The sequence below is a fragment of the Pseudophryne corroboree genome, chromosome 3 (genome assembly GCF_028390025.1).
Source record: "Pseudophryne corroboree isolate aPseCor3 chromosome 3, aPseCor3.hap2, whole genome shotgun sequence".
NCBI classification, from domain to species: domain Eukaryota; kingdom Metazoa; phylum Chordata; class Amphibia; order Anura; family Myobatrachidae; genus Pseudophryne; species Pseudophryne corroboree.
The window spans coordinates 786784648-786798179 of NC_086446.1; the positions used below are offsets into that span (position 1 = coordinate 786784648).

General features: G+C 48.9%; 1 protein-coding gene across 2 annotated transcripts in view; it reads left to right on the forward strand.

Moving 5' to 3' along the window:
• SMNDC1 (survival motor neuron domain containing 1) overlaps positions 1-12446 on the forward strand; it is a 29365-nt gene extending 16919 nt beyond the window's left edge. For both annotated transcript variants that reach the window (XM_063962637.1, XM_063962638.1), the window contains exon 6: positions 10796-12446. In XM_063962637.1, the coding sequence (XP_063818707.1) occupies positions 10796-10933 (138 nt within the window). In that variant the 3' untranslated portion in view covers positions 10934-12446. The remainder of the gene's footprint in view (positions 1-10795) is intronic.
• The last annotated feature ends 1086 nt before the right edge of the window (positions 12447-13532 follow it).

Consider the following 13532-nt stretch of genomic DNA (forward strand, 5'->3'; position numbering starts at 1 on the left):
TATTACTTTGCTATACAGGTTGAATATCCCTTATCCAAAATTCAAAATCCCACATTTTTGGGTCCACTACTGAGATAATGATACATATCTATATTTCTCTAACGTCCTAAGTGGATGCTGGGGACTCCGTAAGGACCATGGGGAATAGCGGCTCCGCAGGAGACTGGGCACAACTAAAGAAAGCTTTAGGACTACCTGGTGTGCACTGGCTCCTCCCACCATGACCCTCCTCCAGACCTCAGTTAGATTTCTGTGCCCGGCCGAGCTGAATGCACACTAGGGGCTCTCCTGAGCTCCTAGAGAGAAAGTATATTTTAGGTTTTTTATTTTACAGTGAGATCTGCTGGCAAAAGACTCACTGCAGCGAGGGACTAAGGGGAGAAGAAGCGAACCTACCTAACTGGTGGTAGCTTGGGCTTCTTAGGCTACTGGACACCATTAGCTCCAGAGGGATCGACCGCATGGAACCGGCCATTGATGTTCGGTCCCGGAGCCGCGCCGCCGGCCCCCTTACAGAGCCAGAAGCAAGAAGAGTCCGGAAAATCGGCGGCAGAAGACATCAGTCTTCACCAAGGTAGCGCACAGCACTGCAGCTGTGCGCCATTGCTCCTCATACACACTTCACACTCCGGTCACTGAGGGTGCAGGGCGCTGGGGGCGCCCTGAGCAGCAATAAAAACACCTTGGCTGGCAAATATATCACAATATATAGCCCCAGAGGCTATATATGTGATAAATACCCCTGCCAGAATCCATAAAAAAGCGGGAGAAAAGTCAGCGGAAAAGGGGCGGAGCTATCTCCCTCAGCACACTGGCGCCATTTTCTCTTCACAGTGCAGCTGGAAGACAGCTCCCCAGGCTCTCCCCTGTAGTTTTCAGGCTCAAAGGGTTAAAAAGAGAGGGGGGGGCACTAAATTTAGGCGCAATATTGTTTATACAAGCAGCTATTGGGGGAAAAATCACTCAGTTATAGTGTTAATCCCTGCATTATATAGCGCTCTGGTGTGTGCTGGCATACTCTCTCTCTCTGTCTCCTCAAAGGACTTTGTGGGGTCCTGTCCTCAGTCAGAGCATTCCCTGTGTGTGTGCTGTGTGTCGGTACGGCTGTGTCGACATGTGGGATGAGGAAGGTTACGTGGAGGTGGAGCAGAGGCCGATAAATGGGATGTCGCCCCCTGTGGGGCCAACACCAGAGTGGATGGATAGGTGGAATGTATTAACCGACAATGTCAACTCCTTACATAGAAGGCTGGATGACGTAAAACAGATGTGGGACAGCCGGCTTCTCAGCCCGCGCCTGCCCAGGCGTCTCAAAGGCCATCAGGGGCTCAAAAAACGCCCGTTACCTCAGATGGCAGACACAGATGTCGACACGGAGCCTGACTCCAGTGTCGACGAGGTTGAGACATATACACAATCCACTAGGAACATCCGTTACATGATCTCGGCAATGAAAAATGTGTGACGCATTTCTGACATGAACCCAAGTACCACATAAAAGGGGTTTTATTTTTGGGGAGAAAAAGCAGCCAGTGTTTTGTTCCCCCATCAGATGAATGAATGAAGTGTGTAAAGAAGCGTGGGTTCCCCCGATAAGAAACTGGTAATTTCTAAACAGTTACTGATGGCGTACCCTTTCCCGCCAGAGGATAGGTCACGCTGGGAGATATCCCCTAGGGTGGATAAGGCGCTCACACGTTTGTCAAAAAAGGTGGCACTGCCGTCTTAGGATACGGCCACCTTGAAGGAGCCTGCTGATAAAAAGCAGGAGGCTATCCTGAAGTCTGTATATACACACACTCAGGTTCTATACTGAGACCTGCAATTGCCTCAGCAAAATAGTGCTGCTGCAGCGTGGTCTGATACCCTGTCAGATGATATTAATACCCTAGACAGGGATAATATTTTGCTAACATAGAGCATTTTAAAGACGTCGTCTTATATAGGAAGGATGCACAGAGGGATATTTACCGGCTGACATCCAGAATTAATGCAATGTCCATTCTGCCAGGAGGGTATTAGAAACCCGGCAGTGGACAGGTGATGCTGCCTTTAAAAGGCACATGGAGATTCTGCCTTATAAGGGTGAGGAATTGTTTGGGGATGGTCTCTGGGACCTCGTATCCACAGCAACAGCTGGGAAGAAAAAAATTTTACCTCAGGTTTCCTCACAAAAGCCTAAGAAAGCACCGTATTTTCAGGTACAGTCCTTTCGGCTTCAGAAAAGCAAGCGGGTCAAAGGCGCTTCCTTTCTGCACAGAGACAAGGGAAGAAGGAAAAAGCTGCTCCAGGCAGCCAGTTCCCAGGATCAAAAATCTTCCCTCGCTTCCTCTGAGTCCACCGCATGACGCTGGGGCTCCACAGGTGGAGACAGGTGCGGTGGGGGCGCGTCTCGGGAACTTCAGGGACCAGTGGGCTTGCCCACAGGTGGATCCCTAGGTTCTGCAAGTAGTATCACAGGGATACAGGCTGGAGTTCGAGGCGACTCCCCCTCGCCGTTACCTCACATCAGCCTTGCCTGCTGCCCTCGGAGAAAGGTAGTACTGGCGGCAATTCACAAGCTGTACTTCCAGCAGGTGAAATCAAGGTGCCCCTCCTTCAACAAGGCCGGGGTTACTATTCCAAAATGTTGTGGTACCGAAACCAGACGGTTCGGTGAGACCCATTCTAAAATTGAAATCCTTGAACACTTATATACGAAGGTTCAAGTTCAAAATGGAATCGCTCAGGGCGATTATTGCAAGCCTGGAGAATTTCATGGTATCACTGGACATCAAGGAGGCTTACCTGCATGTCCCTATTTACCCTCTTCACCAGGTGTACCTCAAAATTGTGGTACAGGAGTGTCATTACCAATTCCAGACGTTGCCGTTGGTCTGTCCCCGGCACCGAGGGTATTTACCAAGGTAATGGCCGAAGTACTTATCCCGTACTTGGACGATCTCCTTATAAAGGCGAGGTCCAGGGAGCAGTTGTTCGTCGGAGTAGCACTATCTCGGGAAGTGCTACAACAGCACGGCTGGGTTCTGAATATTCCAAAGTCGCAGCTGGTTCCTACGACGCGTCTACTGTTCCTGGGTATGGTTCTGGACACAGAACAGGATAAAAAGGGTTTCTCCCGGAGGAGAAGTCCAAGGAGTTGGCGTCTCTAGACGGAGACCTCCTAATACAAATACAGGTGTCGGTGCATCAATGCACGCGAGCCTTGGGAAAGATGGTAGCTTCTTACGAAGAAATTCCATTCGCCAGGTCCCATGCAAGGATCTTCCAGTGGGATCTGTTGGACAAGTGGTCCGGGTCGCATCTTCAGATGCATCGGCGGATAACCCTGTCTCCAAGGGCCAGGGTGTCGCTGTGGTGGTGACTGCAGAGTGCTCATCTTCTAGGGGGCCGCAGATCCGGGCATACAGGACTGGGTCCTGGTGACCACGGATGCCAGCCTTCAAGGCTGGGGGGCAGTCACACAGGGAAGAAACTTCCAAGGCCTATGGAAAAGTCAGGAGACTTCCCTACACATAAATGTTTTGGAACTATGGGCCATTTACAATGCCCTGGGTCAGGCTAGACCCCCTGCTTCAACACCGGCCGGTGCTGATCCAGTCAGACAACATCACGGCGGTCGCTCAGGGAAACCGACAGGGCGGCACATGAAGCAGGATGGCGATGGCAGAAGCCACAAGGATTCTCCGATGGGCGGAAAATCATGTGTTAGCACTGTCAGCAGTGTTCATTCCCGCAGTGGACAACTGAGAAGCAGACTTTCTCAGCAGACACGACCTCCACCCGGGAGAGTGGGGACTTCATCCAGAAGTCTTCCAAATGATTGTACACCGTTGGGAAAGGCCACAGGTGGACATGATGGCGTCCCGCCTCAACAAAAAGCTACAAAGATATTGCGCCAGGTCAAGGGACCCTCAGGCGATAGTTGTGGACGCTCTGGTAACACCGTGGGTGTACCAGTCGGTGTATGTGTTCCCTTCTCTGCCTCTCATACCAAGGGTAATGAGAATAATAAGAAGGAGAGGAGTAAGAACTATACTCATTGTTCCGGGTTGGCCAAGAAGAGCTTGGTACCCAGAACTCCAAGAAATGATCTCAGAGGACCCATGGCCTCTGCCGCTCAGACAGGACCTGCTGCAGCAGGGGGCCTGTCTGTTCCAAGACGTACCGCGGCTGCGTTTGACGGCGTGGCGGTTGAACGCCGGATCCTGAAGGAAGAGGGCATTCCGGAGGAAGTTATCCCTACGCTATTTAAGGCTAGGAAAGAAGTGAACGCAAACCATTTTCTCTGACGTCCTAGTGGATGCTGGGAACTCCGAAAGGACCATGGGGAATAGCGGCTCCGCAGGAGACTGGGCACAACTAAAGAAAGCTTTTAGGTCACCTGGTGTGCACTGGCTCCTCCCACTATGACCCTCCTCCAAGCCTCAGTTAGATTTTGTGCCCGGCCGAGGTTGGATGCACACTAGGGGCTCTCCTGAGCTTCTAGAAAGAAAGTATATAATTAGGTTTTTTATTTTACAGTGAGACCTGCTGGCAACAGGCTCACTGCAGCGAGGGACTAAGGGGAGAAGAAGCGAACCTACCTGCTTGCAGCTAGCTTGGGCTTCTTAGGCTACTGGACACCATTAGCTCCAGAGGGATCGACCGCAGGACCCGTCCTTGGTGTTCGTTCCCGGAGCCGCGCCGCCGTCCCCCTTACAGAGCCAGAAGCATGAAGATGGTCCGGAAAATCGGCGGCAGAAGACTTCAGTCTTCACCAAGGTAGCGCACAGCACTGCAGCTGTGCGCCATTGCTCCTCATACACACTTCACACTCCGGTCACTGAGGGTGCAGGGCGCTTGGGGGGGCGCCCTGAGCAGCAATAAAAACACCTTGGCTGGCAAAATAATCACAATATATAGCCCCAGAGGCTATATATGTGATAATTACCCCTGCCAGAATCCATAAAAAAGCGGGAGAAAAGTCAGCGAAAAAGGGGCGGAGCTATCTCCCTCGGCACACTGGCGCCATTTTCTCTTCACAGTGTAGCTGGAAGACAGCTCCCCAGGCTCTCCCCTGTAGTTTTCAGGCTCAAAGGGTTAAAAAGAGAGGGGGGGCACTAAATTTAGGCGCAATATTGTTTATACAAGCAGCTATTGGGGAAAATTCACTCAGTGATAGTGTTTATCCCTACATTATATAGCGCTCTGGTGTGTGCTGGCATACTCTCTCTCTGTCTCCCCAAAGGGCTGTGTGGGGTCCTGTCCTCAGTCAGAGCATTCCCTGTGTGTGTGCGGTGTGTCGGTACGGCTGTGTCGACATGTTTAATGAGGAGGCTTATGTGGAGGCGGAGCAGATGACGATAAATGGGATGTCGCCCCCTGTGGGCCGACACCAGAGTGGATGGATAGGTGGAAGGTATTAACCGACAGTGTCAACTCCTTACATAAAAGGCTGGATGACGTAACAGCTATGGGACAGCCGGCTTCTCAGCCCGCGCCTGCCCAGGCGTCTCAAAGGCCATCAGGGGCTCAAAAACGCCCGCTCCCTCAGATGGCAGACACAGATGTCGACGCGGAGTCTGACTCCAGTGTCGACGAGGTTGAGACATATACACAATCCACTAGGAACATCCGTTACATGATCCCGGCAATGAAAATTGACATTAACCCAAGTACCACTAAAAAAGGGTTTTATGTTTGGGGAGAAAAAGCAGGCAGTGTTTTGTTCCCCCATCAAATGAGTGAATGAAGTGTGAAAAAGCGTGGGTTCCCCCGATAAGAAACTGGTAATTTCTAAAAAGTTACTGATGGCGTACCTTTTCCCGCCAGAGGATAAGTTATGCTGGGAGATATCCCCTAGGGTGGATAAGGCGCTAACACGTTTGTCAAAAAAGGTGGCACTGCCGTCTTAGGATACGGCCACTTTGAAGGTACCTGCTGATAAAAAGCAGGAGGCTATCCTGAAGTCTGTATTTACACACTCAGGTACTAGACTGAGACCTGCAGATAGTGCTGCTGCAGCGTGGTCTGTAACCCTGTCAAACAGGGATACTATTTTGCGAACATAAGACGTCGTCTTATATATGAGGGATGCACAGGGGGATATTTTGCCGGCTGGCATCCTGAATTAATGCAATGTCCATTCTGTCAGGAGGGTATTAGAGACCCGACACTGGACAGGTGATGCTGACTTTAAAAGGCACATAGAGCCTTATAAGGGTGAGGAATTGTTTGGGAATGGTCTCTGGGACCTCGTATCCACAGCAACAGCTGGGAAGAAAAATTTTTACCTCAGGTTTCCTCACAGCCTAAGAAAGCACTGTATTATCAGGTACAGTCCTTTCGGCTTCAGAAATGCAAGCGTGTAAAACGAGGGAAGGGGGAAAAAGCTGCACCAGTCAGCCAGTTCCCAGAATCAAAATTCTTCCCCCGCTTCCTCTGAGTCCACCGCATGACGGGGGGGCTCCACAGGCGTAGCCAGGTACGGTGGGGGGCCGCCTCAAAAATTTCAGCGATCAGTGGGCTCGCTCACAGGTGGATCCCTAGATCCTTCAAGTAGTATCTCAGGGGTACAAGCTGGAATTCGAGGCGTCTCCCCCCCGCCGTTTCCTCAAATCTGCCTTGCCGACAACTCCCTCAGGCAGGGAGACTGTGCTAGAGGCAATTCACAAGCTGTATTCCCAGCAGGTGATAGTCAAGGTGCCCCTACTTCAACAAGGGCGGGGTTACTATTCCACACTGTTTGTGGTACCGAAACCGGACGGTTCGGTGAGACCCATTTTATATTTGAAATCCTTGAACACATACATAAAAAAATTCAAGTTCAAGATGGAATCGCTCAGGGCGATTATTGCAAGCCTGGAGGAGGGGGATTACATGGTATCCCTGGACATCAAGGAGGCTTACCTACATGTCCCCATTTACCATCCTCACCAGGAGTACCTCAGATTTGTGGTACAGGATTGCCATTACCAATTCCAAACACTGCCGTTTGGACTGTCCACGGCACCGAGGGTCTTTACCAAGGTAATGGCAGAAATTATTATACTCCTTCGAGAAAGGAAGTTTTAATTATCCTGTACTTGGACGATCTCCTTATAAAGACGAGGTCCAAGGAGCAGTTGTTGGTCGGAGTAGCACTATCTCGGGAAGTGCTACAACAGCACGGATGGATTCTATACATTCCAAAGTCACAGCTGGTTCCTACCACACGCCTACTGTTCCTGGGGATGGTTCTGGACACAGAACAGAAAAAAGTGTTTCTCCCGCAGGAGAAAGCCAAGGAGCTGTCATCTCTAGTCAGAGACCTCCTGAAACCAAAACAGGTATCGGTGCATCACTGCACACGAGTCCTGGGAAAAATAGTAGCTTCTTACGAAGCAAAATTCCATTCGGCAGGTTCCATGCAAGAACTTTTCAGTGGGACCTCTTGGACAAGAGGTCGGGATCGCATCTTCAGATGTATCGGCTGATAATCCTGTCTCCAAGGACCAGGGTATCTCTACTGTGGTGGCTGCAGAGTGCTCATCTTCAAGAGGGCCGCAGATTCGGCATACAGGACTGGGTCCTGGTAACCACGGATGCCAGCCTTCAAGGCTGGGGGGCAGTCACACAGGGAAGAAATTTCCAAGGACTTTGGTCAAGTCAGGAGTCGTCCCTACACATAAATATTCTGGAACTGAGGGTCATTTACAATGCCCTAAGTCTGGCAAGGCCTCTGCTTCAAAAACAGCCGGTACTGATCCAATCAGACAACATCACGGCAGTCGCCCATGTAAACCGACAGGGCGGCACAAGAAGCAGGATGGCGATGGCAGAAGCCACAAGGATTCTCCGATGGGCGGAAAATCACGTCTTAGCACTGTCAGCAGTGTTTATTCCGGGAGTGGACAACTGGGAAGCAGACTTCCTCAGCGGACACGACCTACACCCGGGAGAGTGGGGACTTCATCCAGAAGTATTCCAACTGTTGGTAAACCGTTGGGAAAGGCCACAGGTGGTCATGAAGGCGTCCCGCCTAAACAAAAAACTGGAGAGATATTGCACCAGGTCAAGGGACCCTCAGGCGATAGCTGTGGACGCTCTAGTGACACCGTGGGTGTACCAGTCGGTTTATGTGTTCCCTCCTCTGCCTCTCATACCAAGGGTACTGAGAATAATAAGAAAACGAGGAGTAAGAACAATACTCGTGGTTCCGGATTGGCCAAGACGAGCGTGGTACCCGGAACTTCAAGAGATGATCTCAGAGGACCCATGGCCTCTGCCGCTCAGACAGGACCTGCTGCAGCAGGGGCCCTGTCTGTTCCAAGACTTACCGCGGCTGCGTTTGACGGCATGGCGGTTGAACGCCGGATCCTGAAGGAAAAGGGCATTCCGGAGGAAGTCATTCCTACGCTGATTAAAGCCAGGAAAGATGTAACTGCAAAGCATTATCACCGCATATGGCGGATGTATGTTGCTTGGTGTGAGGCAAAAAAGGCCCCAACAGAGGAATTTCGACTGGGTCGATTTCTGCATTTCCTACAAGCAGGAGTGACTATGGGCCTGAAATTAGGCTCCATTAAGGTACAGATCTCGGCTCTGTCGATTTTCTTCCAGAAAGAACTAGCTTCACTACCTGAAGTTCAGACGTTTGTTAAGGGAGTGCTGCATATTCAGCCCCTTTTGTGCCTCCAGTGGCACCTTGGGATCTCAACGTGGTGTTGAGTTTCTTAAAATCACATTGGTTTGAGCCACTTAAAACCGTGGATCTAAAATATCTCACGTGGAAAGTGGTCATGTTATTGGCCTTGGCTTCAGCCAGGCGTGTGTCAGAATTGGCGGCTTTGTCATGTAAAAGCCCTTATCTGATTTTCCATATGGATAGGGCAGAATTGAGGACTCGTCCCCAGTTTCTCCCTAAGGTGGTATCAGCTTTTCACTTGAACCAACCTATTGGGGTGCCTGCGGCTACTAGGGACTTGGAGGATTCCAAGTTGCTGGACGTAGTCAGGGCCTTGAAAATTTATGTTTCCAGGACGGCTAGAGTCAGGAAAACTGACTCGCTATTTATCCTGTATGCACCCAACAAGCTGGGTGCTCCTGCTTCTAAGCAGACTATTGCTCGCTGGATTTGTAGCACAATTCAGCTGGCGCATTCTGCGGCTGGACTGCCGCATCCTAAATCAGTAAAAGCCCATTCCACAAGGAAGGTGGGCTCATCTTGGGCGGCTGCCCGAGGGGTCTCGGCTTTACAACTTTGCCGAGCTGCTACTTGGTCAGGTGCAAACACGTTTGCGAAATTCTACAAATTTGATACCCTGGCTGAGGAGGACCTTGAGTTCTCTCATTCGGTGCTGCAGAGTCATCCGCACTCTCCCGCCCGTTTGGGAGCTTTGGTATAATCCCCATGGTCCTTTCGGAGTTCCCAGCATCCACTAGGACGTCAGAGAAAATAAGATTTTACTCACCGGTAAATCTATTTCTCGTAGTCCGTAGTGGATGCTGGGCGCCCGTCCCAAGTGCGGATTGTCTGCAATACTTGTACATAGTTATTGTTAACTAAAGGGATTCAAAATCCTTCCTTATTGTGTCAGCTCTTCCGGGCACAGTATCCTAACTGAGGTCATGGTGGGAGGAGCCAGTGCACACCAGGTAGTCCTAAAGCTTTCTTTAGTTGTGCCCAGTCTCCTGCGGAGCTGCTATTCCCCATGGTCCTTACGGAGTCCCCAGCATCCACTACGGACTACGAGAAATAGATTTACCGGTGAGTAAAATCTTATTATATTAGATTATATATCTATATAATGTATCTATATATACACATAATATATATGTCATTATCTCAGTAGGGGACTGAAAAATGTGGGATTTTGAATTTTGGATAAGGGATACTCAACATGTATTACGTTCTAAAGCTGGGTACGCATCTATACAGTTTATATTAGGTGAATGGGCTGACTATTATATATGCAGGTGCGTTGCAGGAGCACTAGCCAATACAAGGCGTATAACGATCAGGAAGTGGCATCTTACGTGCTTTTTAATACTTATCAGCCTATCCTCCTGATTCCCATAGAAGCCTGGGCACACTCTGCTATCTCTATCACAGTATGTATGGGGCTCACACACGGGGGTAAGCTGGGGGCACGGTACTCGATCAGAAGCGTTTACCCGATCGGCTGAGTTATCACAAAGGTGGCTCGCCAGCTAAACACTGTATCAAATTATCCAGCTGCTTCCGTGTATGTAGTAGATCTTATATTGTAATGGCCAATCCTGATGAAGACATTTTATAGTACGTCCCGGACTATGGACTGTCTTTTTAGTATTTTATTGTGTTGATTTGCAAAGGAGTGCATGGTATTGTCGGTAATGAGTCTGCTCCACTGGTATAATGTAGTGTATTAGGAACCAATGACCAGTCACTCACCTTACTGTTTATATGGCAATAGCAGCCAGAATAACCTGTGCCAGTGTATAATCTGCTTTCCAAAGAGGAACACCACAAAATAAGATATAGCCTGCTAATTGGTGATTCCAGACGCTGTGTAAGTTTTGCTTGTGAATTATCTATAGCGCTCCCAGAGCCTCTGTTTAGGGGCGTAGTCACATGATCGCTGTGCGCAGTGACTTGTTTCAAGCCTGCCGACAATGAGACGCATCCATAGCGCTCTGTCGCTCCTGAGAGGTGATGGGGGAAGGGTTAGATGTTACTCTCTGAAGACTGAGACGCTGCTACAGCTCAGGCTTCCCCCACAGAACCATTCAGAGGGGCCAGAGAAACTTTGCACTACATACAAGTTTATTGATGGTTTTTGTTTTCTTGCAGGTGAAAAGAAGCATCTTTGCCTCCCCCGAGAGCGTCACCGGCAAGGTCGGAGTGGGCACGTGTGGCATTGCGGACAAACCGATGACACAGTACCAAGACACTTCCAAATACAACGTGCGGCACTTGATGCCGCAGTAACACGCGTCAGACCCCCAGACCGGCATTTACCTTTTTATTGTTCTATTTTTCTAAAACTAAATTATTTGTTGTCCTCTGAGGGATCAGCTCGGCTCTGTGATCATTACTTGGTGTGAAGTGTGAGGATGCTGGAAACTAGGGAGGCAGGTTTTGTGCTACTTCCACCCCCCGCGCAGAGCCCTGTGTGTAATTTATGAGGCTGCATTATGGAGCATTTAACTCCTACCCATCACCTATATGCAGCTGGGGGAGGGGGCTTCATCCCTATGAGAAAGCAACCTGTTTATTCTTTGCGATCTAGTGACACAACTGAGGCACATGGCACCGCAGACCTCATGCCTCTAATATACCTAGAAAAGCGACAGTCGTTTAGTGAGCAGAACCAGTGTTCAGCTGATATCCACTTTGACACTCTAACAATCCCGCTGATGATACGTTCTTTGTGATCAGGTGAAGGTTACACGCCTGCAGACTTTTCCAAATTGCCGTGAGGCGGTGCAACGGGTGTCCGAGAATTGTCATTTCTCAAGTGACTCTCTTTTTTGTTTTGTTTTTTTGAGCGGGGAGTTAAGGAATTCAGCAAATTTGTTGGACTCTGTTCTGTAGAGTCTTTTGAAGCTCAGTTTTTTATCTCCTAGAAAGTGTTTTTTGTTTTATTTGGTCTGGAAGTGCATCAGCAAGTGCACTGTAGCAAAATCTGCGCTGCAGCTCCCATTAGCGCGATGTAAAAACATGGTCGGGGTTCCGGGGGCACCCTACAGGAATCCACGGGAAAGTAGTTTGTTTAATGAACAAATATTCTATTTTTTGGGTCACCTGTTCTTCACACAGAGCTCAGTTCAAACCTGGAATTGGTTTCTTCGGGAGAGAGCTGGTAGCCTGGTGTGTTTTGTAGATAACATTTCTGTATATATGTGTAGTTGGTTGTGTGATGTTCCAGTCCATGGGCAAAGATTGACCTGTCCTCCGTTCTTGTGTAAATAGGACGCCTGTACCCCCTGTATTAATGATACCCTGTACAGATTCCGAGAGGTTTCCCCTGCGAGTCAGCAGTTTGGTTGCACAACAATGACTCAGTCCAGATGCTAAGGAGCCATCTTCTCATTTTTTGTTTTTGAATAGTCCTATCCAGCCCTCCTAGTTCTTGTCAGCTTACTATATGGCTCTTATTGTATGAGACCGTCCCATATTTATCCTCGCTCATCTGCGGCGAATGTGAGACGGCATTTCATAATTTCCTGCCTCGTCTAGGAGAACGCCATGCAGTGTGAAAGGGGCAGTTGGGGGGGTAATTAGCAAGGTTTAACTTCCACATCTGCAACAAGCAGGTAAACTATTATATTGCTGGATGGTGACTTTTGTATTACAAGTGTGATTTTCAGTTTTGTATGTATCTTTTTATGAAATAAAATATTTTAAAAGCCACAAAACACACACACCACTACATCAGGGCCTACAAAAGTCACAGTATTTTGTAACATCGTGCAATAAATGCAAACTTCCGTGTACCGTATTGCCTGTCTGTGATGCTAAATAGCTGATATGTGTTTATCGAGAGGGACATGTCACCCGCCACGGCCATTCTGTTCCAGGGAGTGTACGGCATGGGTGGCAGAACCTGGGATGCCGTGGGATACATTGAAAAAAAGTGACTAACAGGTTGAACTCGGACAATTTGTCTTTTCAACCTCAGAAACTGTTACTTACTATGATTACCAGGTATATGTCACTATTTTCTCTTACAGGTGTCAGTGGCAGCCCTTAACAGGCAGCAACCGAGCAATACTAGAGGGAGATCCATATAATAAACCATTGCGCTGTATATGCTCCATAGTCGAACATTTATACAAGTGCTTGTGGGTGAAAGTGTTGTCCAAACGGAGTCACCAGGGGATAGTAGACGTCCATCGTGCTGCTTTGTAAAGTTCTATAACAACCCCTGAGCGCAGTGTGCTCTTACTGTTTCTGGCACTTGAGTCACATTTCTTGTCTACCTCTACGGCCACTTCTCTGGTCCATCTAGAAGGGACATGATATTTTAGAGTTCCAACGGGTGGGCATTAAGCGGACCTCCAGCTGTTGTTGAACTACACATCCCAAAATGCCCTGCCACAGTTTTAGCATGCCCTTATAGCAAAACTATAGCAAGGCATGCTGGGATGTGTATTCCCACAACAGCTGGGGGGATGCTTATTGCCCACCCCTCTTCCTAAATACATTGAGGTATATTTACTAAGGTGTGGGGTGTGTTTTTTTTTTGTGTTTTTTTTTAAGTGGAGCCATTGCCTATAGCAACCAATCAGATTCCACTTAACATTTATCTAGCTGCTTCTAGAAGATAGTATAGAAGATTTTCTCCTGACAAAGTATTATGGACTCCAATATTCCTTTATCGCTGAGATGTTCTCCCTCAGTTTGAAAATGTATTTGCTTCTGGGTCCAGCCTTTCATCCATATTATGTGCAGCATCAGGTCTGAGCAAGGAGGTAGAGGCCACGATTCCTCCAGTTCTGGTGCATCTGCCAAGCCACAGGAAACCTACTGGCCTAGTGACCACAATTTTTCTATTCCTTCTTCGTGGAAACGGAGGGAAGACGAA